This window comes from Pseudophryne corroboree, chromosome 5, assembly GCF_028390025.1.
Source record: "Pseudophryne corroboree isolate aPseCor3 chromosome 5, aPseCor3.hap2, whole genome shotgun sequence".
In the NCBI taxonomy this organism is placed as follows: Eukaryota; Metazoa; Chordata; class Amphibia; order Anura; family Myobatrachidae; genus Pseudophryne; species Pseudophryne corroboree.
In genome coordinates, this window is record NC_086448.1 from 320341245 (window position 1) to 320354730 (window position 13486).

General features: G+C 42.8%; 1 protein-coding gene across 1 annotated transcript in view; it reads left to right on the forward strand.

Annotated features, from left to right (window-relative positions):
* The first annotated feature begins 805 nt into the window (after positions 1-805).
* The window catches only part of EEPD1 (endonuclease/exonuclease/phosphatase family domain containing 1), a 230299-nt gene continuing 217618 nt past the window's right edge, over positions 806-13486 (forward strand). The window contains exon 1 of the mRNA XM_063922503.1: positions 806-2080. Within this exon, the coding sequence (XP_063778573.1) occupies positions 1215-2080 (866 nt within the window). The 5' untranslated portion in view covers positions 806-1214. The remainder of the gene's footprint in view (positions 2081-13486) is intronic.

Below are 13486 nucleotides of genomic sequence, written 5' to 3' on the forward strand. Positions count from 1 at the left end.
CTCAACCAGGCTTCCGGCCTGTGCCCGCATTAAGCCTGAATCTCTAGAGGTACAACTTCAGATTGAATGTGTGTGCTAGGTCGACAGGTCAAAAGGTCGACATGAGTTTTTTTTTTCTTGTGTAGTTTTCGTCGTAGAGTGACCGGGAACCCCAATTAGTGCACCGTGTCCCCTCGCATGGATTACCTTTCCAATCGTAGTACACATGGATCGTTAAGTATGAATAAGTTAAAAAAAAAACTCGTGTCGACCTTTTGACCTGTCGACCTAGCACATGTCGACCTAGAAACCCTGTCAACCTAGTGATTGTCGACCTATAGTGGTCGACCTAAATATTGTTGACCTAGACAGTGTCGATCTTCAGACCGGATCCCAACAGTAAATGATGGGTAGAACAGATGACAGCATGAACAATGTAAAATTGTATAGAATGGCGTCAACACGACTAAACTAAATTCTAGAATAAAAATGATTTCTCCCCACTTGACAAACGCATGCCCAACTATATATTGCCTTAAAATAAAATAAAAATAAAAAAGGAAATTGGCTGTCTTTAGAACAGGCGACTGGCTGCTGCAGAACCTCTGTGGCACAGTGCATGTTTTGTGGCAGCTCTGTCTCACTCTCTCAGCAATATGCAGCACAAATGACCGGGATTATCTGTGTGCCTACTAGTCCTGCTTGCAGGTAACAGTCGTGCAGGGCAGTGGCAGGAATAGTGAGTAAGGAGGAGGGCAGAGGAAGGAGGTGAGGTGCGGGTCGCTTTGTGCAGTAGGGAGGTGCTAGCTAGCAGTAGGGGAGTGTCTGTACTGTAGCACTGGCTGGCTGTAGAACTGGAGGAGACAGGGGAGAGACAGAACCGGCTGCGTGCTGGGACAATCTGCAGAGCAGCAGCTGCTCACGTCGGCAGGCGGGGGATGCTGCTCCGGGAATCTCTCTGCTGGATCTGCCAGGCTCGGCCGGTGCACCCGCGCTGCGGACTTGCAGTGCCACCCTCCTCACCCTAGGAGAAAGTGCTCCCTGGTACTTAGTAATATTGCATTTCCCTGCACATGGATCCAGGTGTTGTATGCATAGACAGTCACTGTCATACCCTGCATGTTCTGTGCTGCTCTCTGTATCGCACCCGTTGTAATAGTTACTTTGCAACAAGCTGCGGCCAGTAGAGCGGAGTATTCCTGCACATCGCTGCAGTGATCCGTCTTGGTTGCAGGATGGGTGGAAATCTTGGCTGTCATCGGTCCATTCCAAGGGACCCGTCAGATCTGTGCCAGAAGAACCGCAAGTTCAGTGCAGCCTGTAACTTCAGCAACATTCTGGTGAGCCAGGAGAGGCTGAACATCAATGCTGCCTCCGAGGAGGAGCTGATGACCCTGCCAGGGGTGACCAGGCAGGTGGCACAGAACATAGTGGAGTACAGAGAGTATATTGGTGGCTTTAAGAAGGTGGAGGACTTGGCTCTGGTTAGTGGGGTGGGGGCTGCTAAATTGGAACAGGTTAAGTTTGAGATTTGTGTCAGCAGTAAGAGTGGCTCCGTCCAGCACTCACCCAACTCTCTAAGGAAGGACATGGAGCATGGGCATCATGGTCAGCATCTGTCTGCAACCAGGATCAACATTAACACTGCAACAGCTTCCCAGTTCATGGGCCTCAGGGGGCTGACAGATGATATGGCCCAGGATATTATCCACTACCGCACCCAGCATGGCCCCTTGAAGAGCATTGAGGACTTGGTCAAAGTGGACTCCATTAACTCATCTTTCCTGGACAAAATCAGACACCAAGTTTATGTACAAAGGTCACGGCCACCATCCACACATACCAATGGGGGCTTACACTTCATGGCCAAACCTCATCCTAGTCCAACCTCCCTAAGCTTGCAGAGTGAGGACCTTGACTTTCCACCTGGAGGACCCACTCAGCTCATCTCCACTCGCCCTGCCGTAGAAGTCTTTGGAGGTGTGAGGGAGGGTAAACCTGTGCTCAGGTTGGCAACATGGAACCTACAAAACTGTAGCCTGGACAAGGCCAGCAACCCTGGGGTCAGGGAAGTAATATGCATGACTATACTGGAGAACTGGTAAGTTGATGAAGCTGAAAGCCTGCAATATATAGGCTATACAATACAGTTATGTATTTAGGCTAAACAATTAATGATTCTGTTTTGACCCCATCATTTGCAAGAAACATAGAGACCTTTTGCTGAATATTCATATTGTTTTTCTTATCTATTAACCATGTGTAATGATGCGTAACACACATTTTACCATTATAATGCCAACTGTATGTAGTATGTACTCATATACAATCATAGTAATAACATTTTAATTAGACAATACTTGTCCATCAAGTTATGTTCATTAAAGCCATAGTTGCACATGATGGTGCTTCACGGAGTGTCATGTTATTAGTATATGTTAAAATGGTAGTTCAAACTAATATTTAAATAGCAACAGATTATAATTACATGAATAATTTATCTGTATGGAAATAGAGGATGATTGTGTGTACTGTAGTCCATGTACCTAAATGAAATCATAAAATATGTGGCCATAGAGAAATGAATCCTGTCCCTCACCACATAACTGAACCTGGATGAAATATAAACACAACTTATTTAATGCATTTTTTTTTTACATTTCTCCATAACAATCTTTTGGCCTAGAGGTGCCATAAAAACTATTCTAATACTCTAGTGTGCTGTGATTGCAAAAAGTTTGGGAACCACTGCTATAGGGTATTTGCTAGGTTTACATCAGTACATTATTATTCAGGTATACACCTCAGGTCTTAAGCATAAAGGCCCATACACACTTGCCGATAAAATGAGCGACGTCGCTCATTTTCCCCCTCCCTGAGCGACGTCGCTCATTTTATCAGCAAGTGTGTATGCCGCCAGCGACAACCGATGCGCGGCCACGCGGGTCGGCAACGATCGTCACTGTCGGTAGGGCATGCATGCAGGATCTGGACTGTCGTCCACGTCCTGCATGCAGGGCTAGCGGAGGCGTGACGCCACTGAGCGATATTGAGCGGTCATATCGCTCAGTGTGTACAGTCGGCCGCAGACTGGCCGACCCGGGAGGGGAAACATTAGACGACGTCGCTCACAGACATCGTCTAATGTGTATGGACCTTAAGAAACGTTTTTAACATTTGTTTTGATAACAAAAACGCATTCAGGTTTTTTTCTTTAAATTAAAAACTTGTAATACATCAGATATAGTCTTCCTTCTTATGTCCCGATTTTGTCATGCGGTATAGGATTTCTAGCAGATGACAGCTATAAGAACCTTAAGGAATGGCATGTATCAGTGTGCTTTCTGTAATTTAGTAACAAACATAGAAAACTGTGTCTGTTTTCACCGTTTCCTATGTGAAACTAATGTTGAAAGAAAGAAAAAACAAACAATAACAGCACAATGCAAATACAACATCTACTGGATGGTTTTATTTGGAACAATGATTTTTCTTTTCATATTCGCTTACATTCAGTTACAGTGTAAAAATTGATGTTACCCACCTATAGGCTGATGCAGGGTTTGCATGTACGCCAATTTGCCTAGCTTAACTTGCGTGAATGCGCAGTGTGCATACTCAGAAAGTGACAGAAAGTGAGCATGTGTATGCAGCTATGCAGAGGCTGAAGGGGGAATGGACATGTGTAGGGACATGTGTAGGGACATGTAAACTAAATGACGTAAGGGCCTGTTCACATGAATGCAGCCTGGGATTACACAGAAGCAATTATCGCCATCTATGCTTGTTAGGAGGTGCATATTATACACCTAGTATAGAGCAGGTCCAGGTACACACTGTTGATGATTTGTAGTAAACTAGACGCATCTGCTATCAGTTCAGAGACATGATGCTGTATGTATCTCATATTGTGTATAGCTGTGCATAGGTGCGGAAATATATACCTTCTAGCTCTGCAGTGGCCTTCTAATCTTAATACTAGAGGGTACATAATCATGTTTTACTGTAACTCTGCATATGACTAGCCATTATGGGGGGAACTCAATTAGCCGCGATAACATGTTAAATTAAAGCGCATTAACTTAACGCACCTATCACATGTTAATTCAAGTTTTCACCGGTATGCGTGCTCCTGTTCATTGCGCAAATATAATTCTTGCTTAATTTACTGGCATTAAGTATAGGTGAAAATGGAGGAAATCTGCCTGTACCCCCCAAAAAAACAAACTAATATAAGTTAACAGTATAGAATAGAAAAAAATGATAGAAAGCTATTTTTTTGTGCAAAATAAGTGCTCTACTTAAATTAGGGGTACATAAAAATGGACGCTAGTATATATTTAGATCATTTTATGCCATTTTTCAAAAATTGCAAAAGAAACAATAACACCCCTGCAAGCCTAAAAACACATGTCCCACTCATAAAGCACCCTAGTATATATGTCCCATACTTTGTACCCCAAGTTCCTGCATTTTGCATTTTTTTCACCAAAAAAATGTCATGTCATTATTATTGGCCAAATAAACCAAGTCCTGACATTTTTACATTAAAATAGGGATTTTCTCCAACATGCCCAGGAGGGGGTGAAAAGAAATCCCTGTTAAAACCTATGGAGAATGTTTGCTGGTAAAGTATTGCGCTTAATTTTATAGGTCTGTTTTCACAAGTCACAATAAAATTGTGTTTTTCAAGTGAAAACAGGTTATCACGGCTTATTGAATTCCCTCCTATATATTTAATCTGGTAAGCATTCCAACAATCATTTTTCTGATACTTATCTAGCTTCTATGATTTTAACTTATAATACTGTGTCTAAAGCGGATCTCTCACCAGGTCCTATGATATTTATTACGTTACTATATAGCGGGTGTGGATCATAGGGTCGACAGTAACTAGGTTGACAGTCATTAGGTCGACCACTATTGGTCGACAGTGATTAGGTCTACACCTGAAATAGATTGATACAGTCATAAGGTCGACACGAACAAGGTCTACATGGAAAAAGGTCGACGTGACTTTTAAAAAAAAATTGTGTTGTTTTCTTCATTAAGTGACCGGGAACCCTAATTAGTGCACCGTATCCCCTTCGCATGGCTTGCTTCGCTCTACTATTCCCAATCATAGTCCACGTGGATCGTAAAGTATGAAAAAGTAAAAAAAATAAAAAAAGTGTGAAAAACTCATGTCAACCATTTTCCATGTTGACCTAGTGACCATGTCAACCTAATGCATGTCGACCAATAGTGGTCGACCTAATGAGTGTTGACCTAAGTGCTGTCAACATAAAGACCTATCCTATATAGCAGTCAGGGCCGGTTCTTGGGCGCTGTGCGCCCCGGGCGACAATAGGGGGCGTGGCTACGTACAGGGGGCGTGGTCATTTACGCCCCCTGTACAGACTGAAATGATGTACGGTGCGCGATGACGTCATCACGCACCGCACAGCAAAGGTCCTCTCCACGAAGGGAAACTAGACGCGTAAGCGTCTAGTTTCCCTTCACAGCGGCAGCGGGGGCAGCGGGCAGCGGGGGGCACAGCAGCAGCGGATCTTGCCCTGGTGCGGCGCCCTCCGGATGGCGCCCTGCGCCCTCCGGAAGGCGGCGCCCCGGGCAAAAGTCCTGCTTGCCCGTGGCAAGATCCGCTACTGATAGCAGTGTATTGAAAGAGCTATGTTAGCACTGGGATCCGGTCTGAAGATCGACAGTGTCTAGGTCGACAATGTTTAGGTCGACCACTATAGGTCGACAGTCACTAGGTCGACATGGATGGAAGGTCGACAGGGTTTCTAGGTCGACATGTGCTAGGTCGACAGGTCTAAAGGTCGACATGAGTTTTTCAATATTTTTTTTCTTTTTTTGAATTTTTTCATACTTAACGATCCACGTGGACTACGATTGGAACGGTAAAGTGTGCCGAGCGAAGCGAAGGCACCATGCCCGAAGCATGGCGAGCGAAGCGAGCCATGCGAGGGGACGCGGTGCATTAATTTGGGATCCCGGTCACTCTACGAAGAAAACGACACAAAAAAAAAATATCCTCATGTCGACTTTTACACCTGTCGACCTAGCACATGTCGACCTAGAAACCCTGTCGACCTTCCATCCATGTCGACCTAGTGACTGTCGACCTATAGTGGTCGACCTAAACATTGTCGACCTAGACACTGTCGATTTGATGAACCACACCCGTTTGCACTATGGTCTCTCTATTCTGAAAACCCAGATTACCTGACTCAAGCTCTCAGGCTGTGCTATGTTTGCTCCTGCACCAGCTTCATTTGTGCTTCTTCTTCTCCTGTGTTTGCCTGACAGGCAGAGAGCATATCCCACTGAGAAAAATGTTCCTTTATGTTTTTTTTGCTCTTACTAGATTGTGCACAAGGTACTATATATTAAAGTAAAAAAACTAAAAAAAAAAACATCATAGGACTTTAAACTTTAATGTGAGACCTTTAAACTTTTACAGTACAATGTTTGTAGGACATATTTTCCTAAATCACTTGCACTATATTCTAGTAGACTGTAATATAAGACCTGCAACCTATGAGTGACCTGAAAGTTAACACTCCAGTCTAATTCAGTAAACAAGGCAGTGTGCACTTCATCCTATAAGCTGTCTCTTTGCTTGCTTTGGTTTCTGGAGGTCTAAAATCTCTAAATATGGAGACTGTTTGCTGTAGCTACTATTACATGTATATTTTTTTTCTACTTATGACCCTGGGTGGATTGTCAAAATGAAAGGGTATGCAATAAATGACTTATTTAATATAATCTTATAGAAAAGAGCATAAACATGGATTGGTATGTTTTGCCGACCATCAAAATGTTGACACTGTAAACATGATGAAAATGCTTTAAATAACATTACTCCTGTGTCAGCATTCTGTGCTTCACATTATGCTGTCAACATAATTTTCCCTGTCAACAGCATAACTGTCAACCATTTAACTACACGATTACCTCACTAGAAATCCCTCCTACCTGTTTTTCTTTTTAAATTGTCTAATACGGCGGTTTTCACGCTGTGGGTCATGACCCCAAAATGGGTTGCAACCATCTCAGCATGGGGACATGAGTGGGGCCCCCGCCACAAGCAGCAGCGTATGACAGTGGCAGCGATGTATGATTCGCTAGCGGTATGCCCGGTTTGCTGCCTCTGTTTATCAGCAGATGGTCGCCAGACACTAGGACCCAGCGGCTCCTCACAGAGGCTAGACCTCAGACATGCCCCTTCTCTGCATCTAGCTCTGACTCTTTCCTTCTCCGTCTATCCTCCATTAGATATGTACTCTTGAGTAACTTCTACTGTGTTGAAGTGTATAACCCCATAGTTCCACTATATCACCACTGCATACTGTATTAGAGATCTCACTACCACCGCTGTGGATAAGCCAGTATACCATGTGCATAAACCTGGCACACCACAATGCCCAGGATAACCTGCTGTTAACCCTGTGTAATCCTGTTCCTGATTCTACCTCATTAATAAACCACATCTGTCATGTTGACTATGCCCTATTTGCACACCACTGCCACTTACCACGCAGTGTCTGCCAGTTTGGCTACCTTCAGCCTGTACCCTCTGCTGGCTCCTGCTTCCGCACTCTGTGGGGTGAGATGCACTGACATGTTTTGGGATGGACATGGGTGCATGAATCGGATGGGCCTGCAGCACTGCACCACAGCCAGCTGTTCACCCAGTGGGGACAGACTAGCCACCCCCAGCCATAGCCAGCACCATCCTATGAAACAAAGAGTAGCACTTGCAGTAACTGTTATAGGGAGTGATGGGCATAAAAATATAAACAGGAGGATGAGCACGGAGGTATGATGGGTATAAATATATACAGTAAGTGAGAAGATGGGCAAGGAGGAGTGATATACTGTATGCCTTCCAACCATCCTAAATTTTGGCGAGACAGTTCCAGTTTAAGACACTGTTCCACCCCCAGGCCACAGTGTCCCTTTTTCAGGTCATTACAAGTTACACAAATAATAATAATTTCCCTGAATATTTAAAAAAAAAAACTTTCTTTACAGGCCATTGACTTCCAAGCTCCTATACAAAGCATTGGTTGGAAAGTTGTTTCTGGTTTCTTTGATTAAATGATTTTGATTGGCTGTTAAAAATGTTCTTTCCTTTCACTCAAACCCTCCACAGAGACTTGAATTGCAGGAACATGAAGTGTTAACAGTTATCCATCTTTAGTTTTATTTAAGAATCCAGTTTATATTAAACTATATTTTAAATTTTTAATTACGACAAAGCTTTCCCAGCACTGCCCCTGGCATTTCCCACACTGGTCTGGCATTACTTTTTACTTTCTGACTTTCATAAATTTCAGCATAATGGGGTTTTCACATACAACAATGCATATCTAAGTGAATATTCTAATTTCTGCCAGTAGTTTTGCTTGTGCTCCAAGTAATACCCTACATTATATAAGTTAAATTGGTAGTTTAAACTTTAGAATAAAGCAATTTAGCAATTTAGCTTTCAACATGCTCTGTTAACATAAAATGAAGTGATCACATCTCTAAATGTTAAAAACATTTTATCTGTTGTGTGGTAATAATTTTTGTCTGCTGTCATAAAGCAATGTAGGATTTGCAGTATTGTTACTGCATTGTGACTGCAGGAGGCTCCAGTAGGATAGTCCATGACTGAAGTTTCCCTTCTGCATGGAATCTGTGGAATCAGGGTATAGAACAATGGCTAGCCTTGTTTATCTTGCAGAGGAGGAGAAAAGCCTTCTATAATCTGCAAGGCTGCTCTAGAAACCCTTTGAGGACAGTTCCAGTGCTGTTAGATAAACGTACAATGGAGAGTCTCAGGCTGATTAAACATACTGACAGTCTTTAAATAATGTATTGATTTTTTATTCTTACAGAAATACATAAATGAGACCGCTAGAAAGAACTGTGATCTGACTGGAAATGTGATTGCAATATTTACAAATTTTCCATACATCGAAGTAACTGCTTGGCTATAAGTTCTATATACAAAATGTAGCAATGGTGACAAATATTACAGGCTTTGCAGTTTCTCCTATTGATGCACTATTCCTATTCCAGAAAACTGTTGAACTTTAATAACGTTTTGCTATGCACATATGTAATTCTTTTGTTTGCAGTTGAACAAAAGCACAAAAGCTGAAAAATTTATTTATTCCACACAATAATCCGTAAGTGGCAAGGACAGAATTGTTGGCAATGGCAATGTATAGGAGTAGTTATGAATATATTTCTATAGATTCTCCTTCACTTTAGAACTAAATGCTTTTATGGTGAGTTGCAGGTGGTGCAATATAAATATTATTTATTCAACAAGATTGAATAGAGAAAAGGACTCCGTTTTTGTCACTTTGTGTACTGTCTGAGGAAGCCAAACAGTAGATTGTAGTGAGACATGTACAAGTTCCGGACTACAAATCAATCTCCACAGACCCTAATCTTCCCTTTTCCAAAACATGTTATCGTTATGTAGCCATATTCACCACCCGTATCAGAGAAAGAGAAATGGAGGGATATAGTTTTAACAGTTACGTGCAGTGGGGTGAGGCAGGTGAGGCAGAGCCTTTCCTTTCATACTAAAGTTTGCTCCACAGTTTTGACTGTATAGAGCAGCGTTTTTCAACCACTGTGCCGCGGCACACTAGTTCTCAAATGTGCCGCCAGAGATGCCGATCGTCACCTCGCTTTATCATTTCATACTCGGGCAGCGCTGTGCTCTTCTCAGACGCAGCCCGGATCGTGACCTGTGGAGATGCTGCGTGACTTCATAGGTCACGAATGCCACGTCTCCCTTCCCCTCCATCTACCCTATGTTGCTCCTCACTGCTGCTCTTGCTCCTCCCTGCTCCATGGCAGAGACAGAATCTGCCTGGACACTTGCGCTGCTGGCGTTGGGAAAGCTCCTTTCATAGCTGCTGTATATGTGTGACATTACTGTTGGGACCAATGTGTGACTTTACTGGTGGGGCCAATGTGTGACATTACTGTTGGGGCCAATGTGTGACATTACTGGTCGGGCCAATGTGTGACATTACTGTAGGGGCCAATGTGTGCCATTACTGTAGGGGCCAATGTGTGTCATTACTGTGGGGGCCAATGTGTGTTAAAACTATAGGGGTCAATGTGTGCCATTACTGTGGGGGCCAGTGCATTTGTTTTATTAATGTGGGAGCACAACGTGTGTAATTACTGTGGGGACAGCGTGTTTAAATTCTGTTGGGGAAAATGTGTTTTATTACTGTAAGGGGGCCAGTGTATTTGTTTTATTACTGTGCATTTAATATATGTTGATATTTGTTATTATATATTTCATTGAAAAAAACTGATGGTGTGCCTCTGCATTTTGAAATATTACTTAGTGTGCCGTGAGTTTAGAAAGGTTGAAAATCACTGGTATAGAGTATATGAAAAATACAAAGAATATGTTTGAAATATCTTCTTTGCATTATTCTAATCATTTTCATTGCCAAAACGCTGGAGTAAAATGTCTATGGCCTGCTTATCTTTTCCGCACATCTCTGATCAAAACTCACCAAATTTCCAGAAGTTTGTACTGCTGCACCTGTGTATAATGCCTAGATGTACTCTTTGTAAATCTGGCTCTTGTGCAAGCTAGTACCTCCTTAGCCATTTAGCTCACTGCACGTCCCTGAGTTTAAAAAAAGTTTAATGGATGAAGCAATACAAATTAAAACAGATAATGGCAATAAAACACAAATGTGCAGAATGGAAGCTTTGATTTATAGTTGTTCTTTACTTCCGGGACTATCGCACATCATGCCTAGGTCCAGAAAGTCTGCACCCCCTGCAGATCTTACTACTTTTATTTCTAAAATGAAGCCTAGTTCTTCTAAACCAGCACCTAATTCCCAATCTGCTCCTATCTCCGAGTCTGAGGAAGAATCACCTGTGCTAGACTCCTCCATGAAAGACTGCATTTTCTCCATTCTAAATGAGATGAAGTTGCTGAAACAGGATTTCCACTAGATCCACAAAGCTATCACTGGTCTCAAGGACGAGATCAAGGACGCACTAATGATGTCGAACAGAAACTCGATGAAGTGGCCACTTTTCAGCAAGAGATGGAACGCTCTATGTTATGCAGGAAGACATCTATCTCCTCCAGGACCAGCAGGAGGGTACAGATAATCGCGTGAGACATAATAATTTACGTATTAAAAATATCCCTGAGTTGGTGGAGCCTGCCCAATTGGAAGACTTCCTAGTCCGCTTTCTCCAGCATCTTCTACCGGACACTCAGACTGATCAGTTCCTTCTAGATAGAGCCCATCGCTCATTCAGACAGAAACCCCCACCGACGTCTCCTCCGAGAGATGTGGTTTTAAGGTGCCACTATTTCATGACCAAAGACAAAGTTCTGGCTGCTGCCCGCCACAAAGACTCTTGCCTATTTGAAACGTATAAGTTACTGGTGTTTCAGGACTTATCTCCTATCACTCTCAAAAGACGTTTCGACTTGAAGGAATATACCCAAATCCTCAGGGAGAACCAAATACGTTATAGGTGGGGTTATCCCTTTGACCCTGATAGTACAACTTGATGGGAGGAGGCTGCTGGCGAGATCCAAGGAAGAGTCCCACCAGCTGCTTTTGAAACTCAACCTATCTCCCCCGAAGCCAGACGCATCTTTTCCCCCACAAGCTGCATCGGGACTCCAACGCCCCTCAGGCTCTCCCCTACCGCAGAGACGCCTTTGGTCGACAGTCCCGGCTAAAACCGCGTCCAGACGTAACCCTCCATGAACTTCTCCTCACGGATGGTTTGCTGGGTTATTTTACTTTGCTATTCAATATGGTTATTTATGTCTTAGAGGTTTCATATTCACCTTTGCTGAACTTTTTTAGTTAAGCCTACGCTTATAATGCTAACATAGTTCTGAGTTGGTTTTTTTTGTTGTCAAAAGTTAACATGATCCCCCAGGGTCTCCCGGTTCGTTCTCCTTTCGGTCCATTGGTGTTCGACGCCACACCCACCGTTAAGCCATTATGGCCGGTTCTGAGCATGAGGGAGATTTTTTCTCCTTCAACGCCCCATATGGGTGCTCAAACGTGTGGACCCGTACTGTAAGTACAGTGGGTTTTTGGCCTGGTTTTCTGTTTCTTTTTTTTGCATTGTTATTTCTTTTCCTTTTCTCCTTTCTCTTTCTTTCTCCCACTACCTATTTCTTTTCTCCTCCTTGCTACTTCTTTCTCCTTTTGTTTTCGAGGAGGCCCACCATGTGATGTTTGAGGTAATTTAGATATGCTCTTGTATATACTATGATGTCGGTTAACATAATAACCTATAATGTGAAGGGATTAAACAGCCCCCAAAAGAGGACTAAATTATTCCTTTTCCTGAAACAATCTAGGGGAGATCTGGTGTTCCTACAGGAGACACATGTTAGAGGCACCTCACATCCCGAATTACGTTCTAGACGTTATCCAGTGGTTATTCATGCATGTGACCATAATCATAAAAAGCATTGTGTCGCTATATATATATATATATATATATATATATATATTATATAATGATCCCAGCCCATTTACACCTGGAGTCGGATAAAATTATTGGAGACAAAAGGGGTAGATTCCTTATCATCGTGGGCAAACTTAATAATGTTCCCATTACTTTGATCAACATATACGCCCCTAATATTAATCAGGCCTCCTTTTTCACCTCTTTGGATTCTAGGATTGCGCACTGTAGGAAGGGTGATATCTTGATGGCAGGGGATTTTAATACCATTCAATACAGGTTAGATCGCTCCCATTCCCTACCTCCTTCTCAGTCTCACACTAGTAACCATAATTCTAGAGCTCTGTTGTCTTTACTCAAAAACCACCTGTTGTTTGACTCCGGGAGAGTCATCGATCCCTTAGCTAAAGATTAGACATTCTTCTCCCAGGTACATAATCTTTATACGAGAATTGATATGATTATGATTGGGAGGGATTTAGCCTCTAAAATTCAAAAGATTCTTATACACCCAATAACATGGTCTGACCATGCCCCTGTGTCTTTAATTCTTTCCGGTATGTCCCGCACTTCTTCCCCCCATCTTGGTCTCTTAATGATGCTCTTCTCCGACGTGATGATGTCTTACCTCAAATCACACAGGTACTAACTGATTATTTTAGCTTGAATCAGACCCCTGATATGTCTGATATGACCTTGCGGGAGTCACACAAAGCGGTCCTCAGGGGTCACTTTATTCAGATCGCTGCTAGGCTCACTAAACAGTGCTCCAAAAAGATCTTTGAATTAACCGACCAACTCCATCGTCTAGAAGAAATTCATAGGTCGTCCCCGAGCCCAACTGACCTGGATCAGTTGCTGAAAGTTAGGGGAGAACTCAATAAGTTACTGTCTCACAAGACAGAACAATGCCTCAGACGCCTTAATCAAATATATTATGGAAAAGGGGATAAGGCGGATAAAATCCTCGCCAGGAAACTGAGAGGTCAGATTTCCTCTAAAAATATCTTAT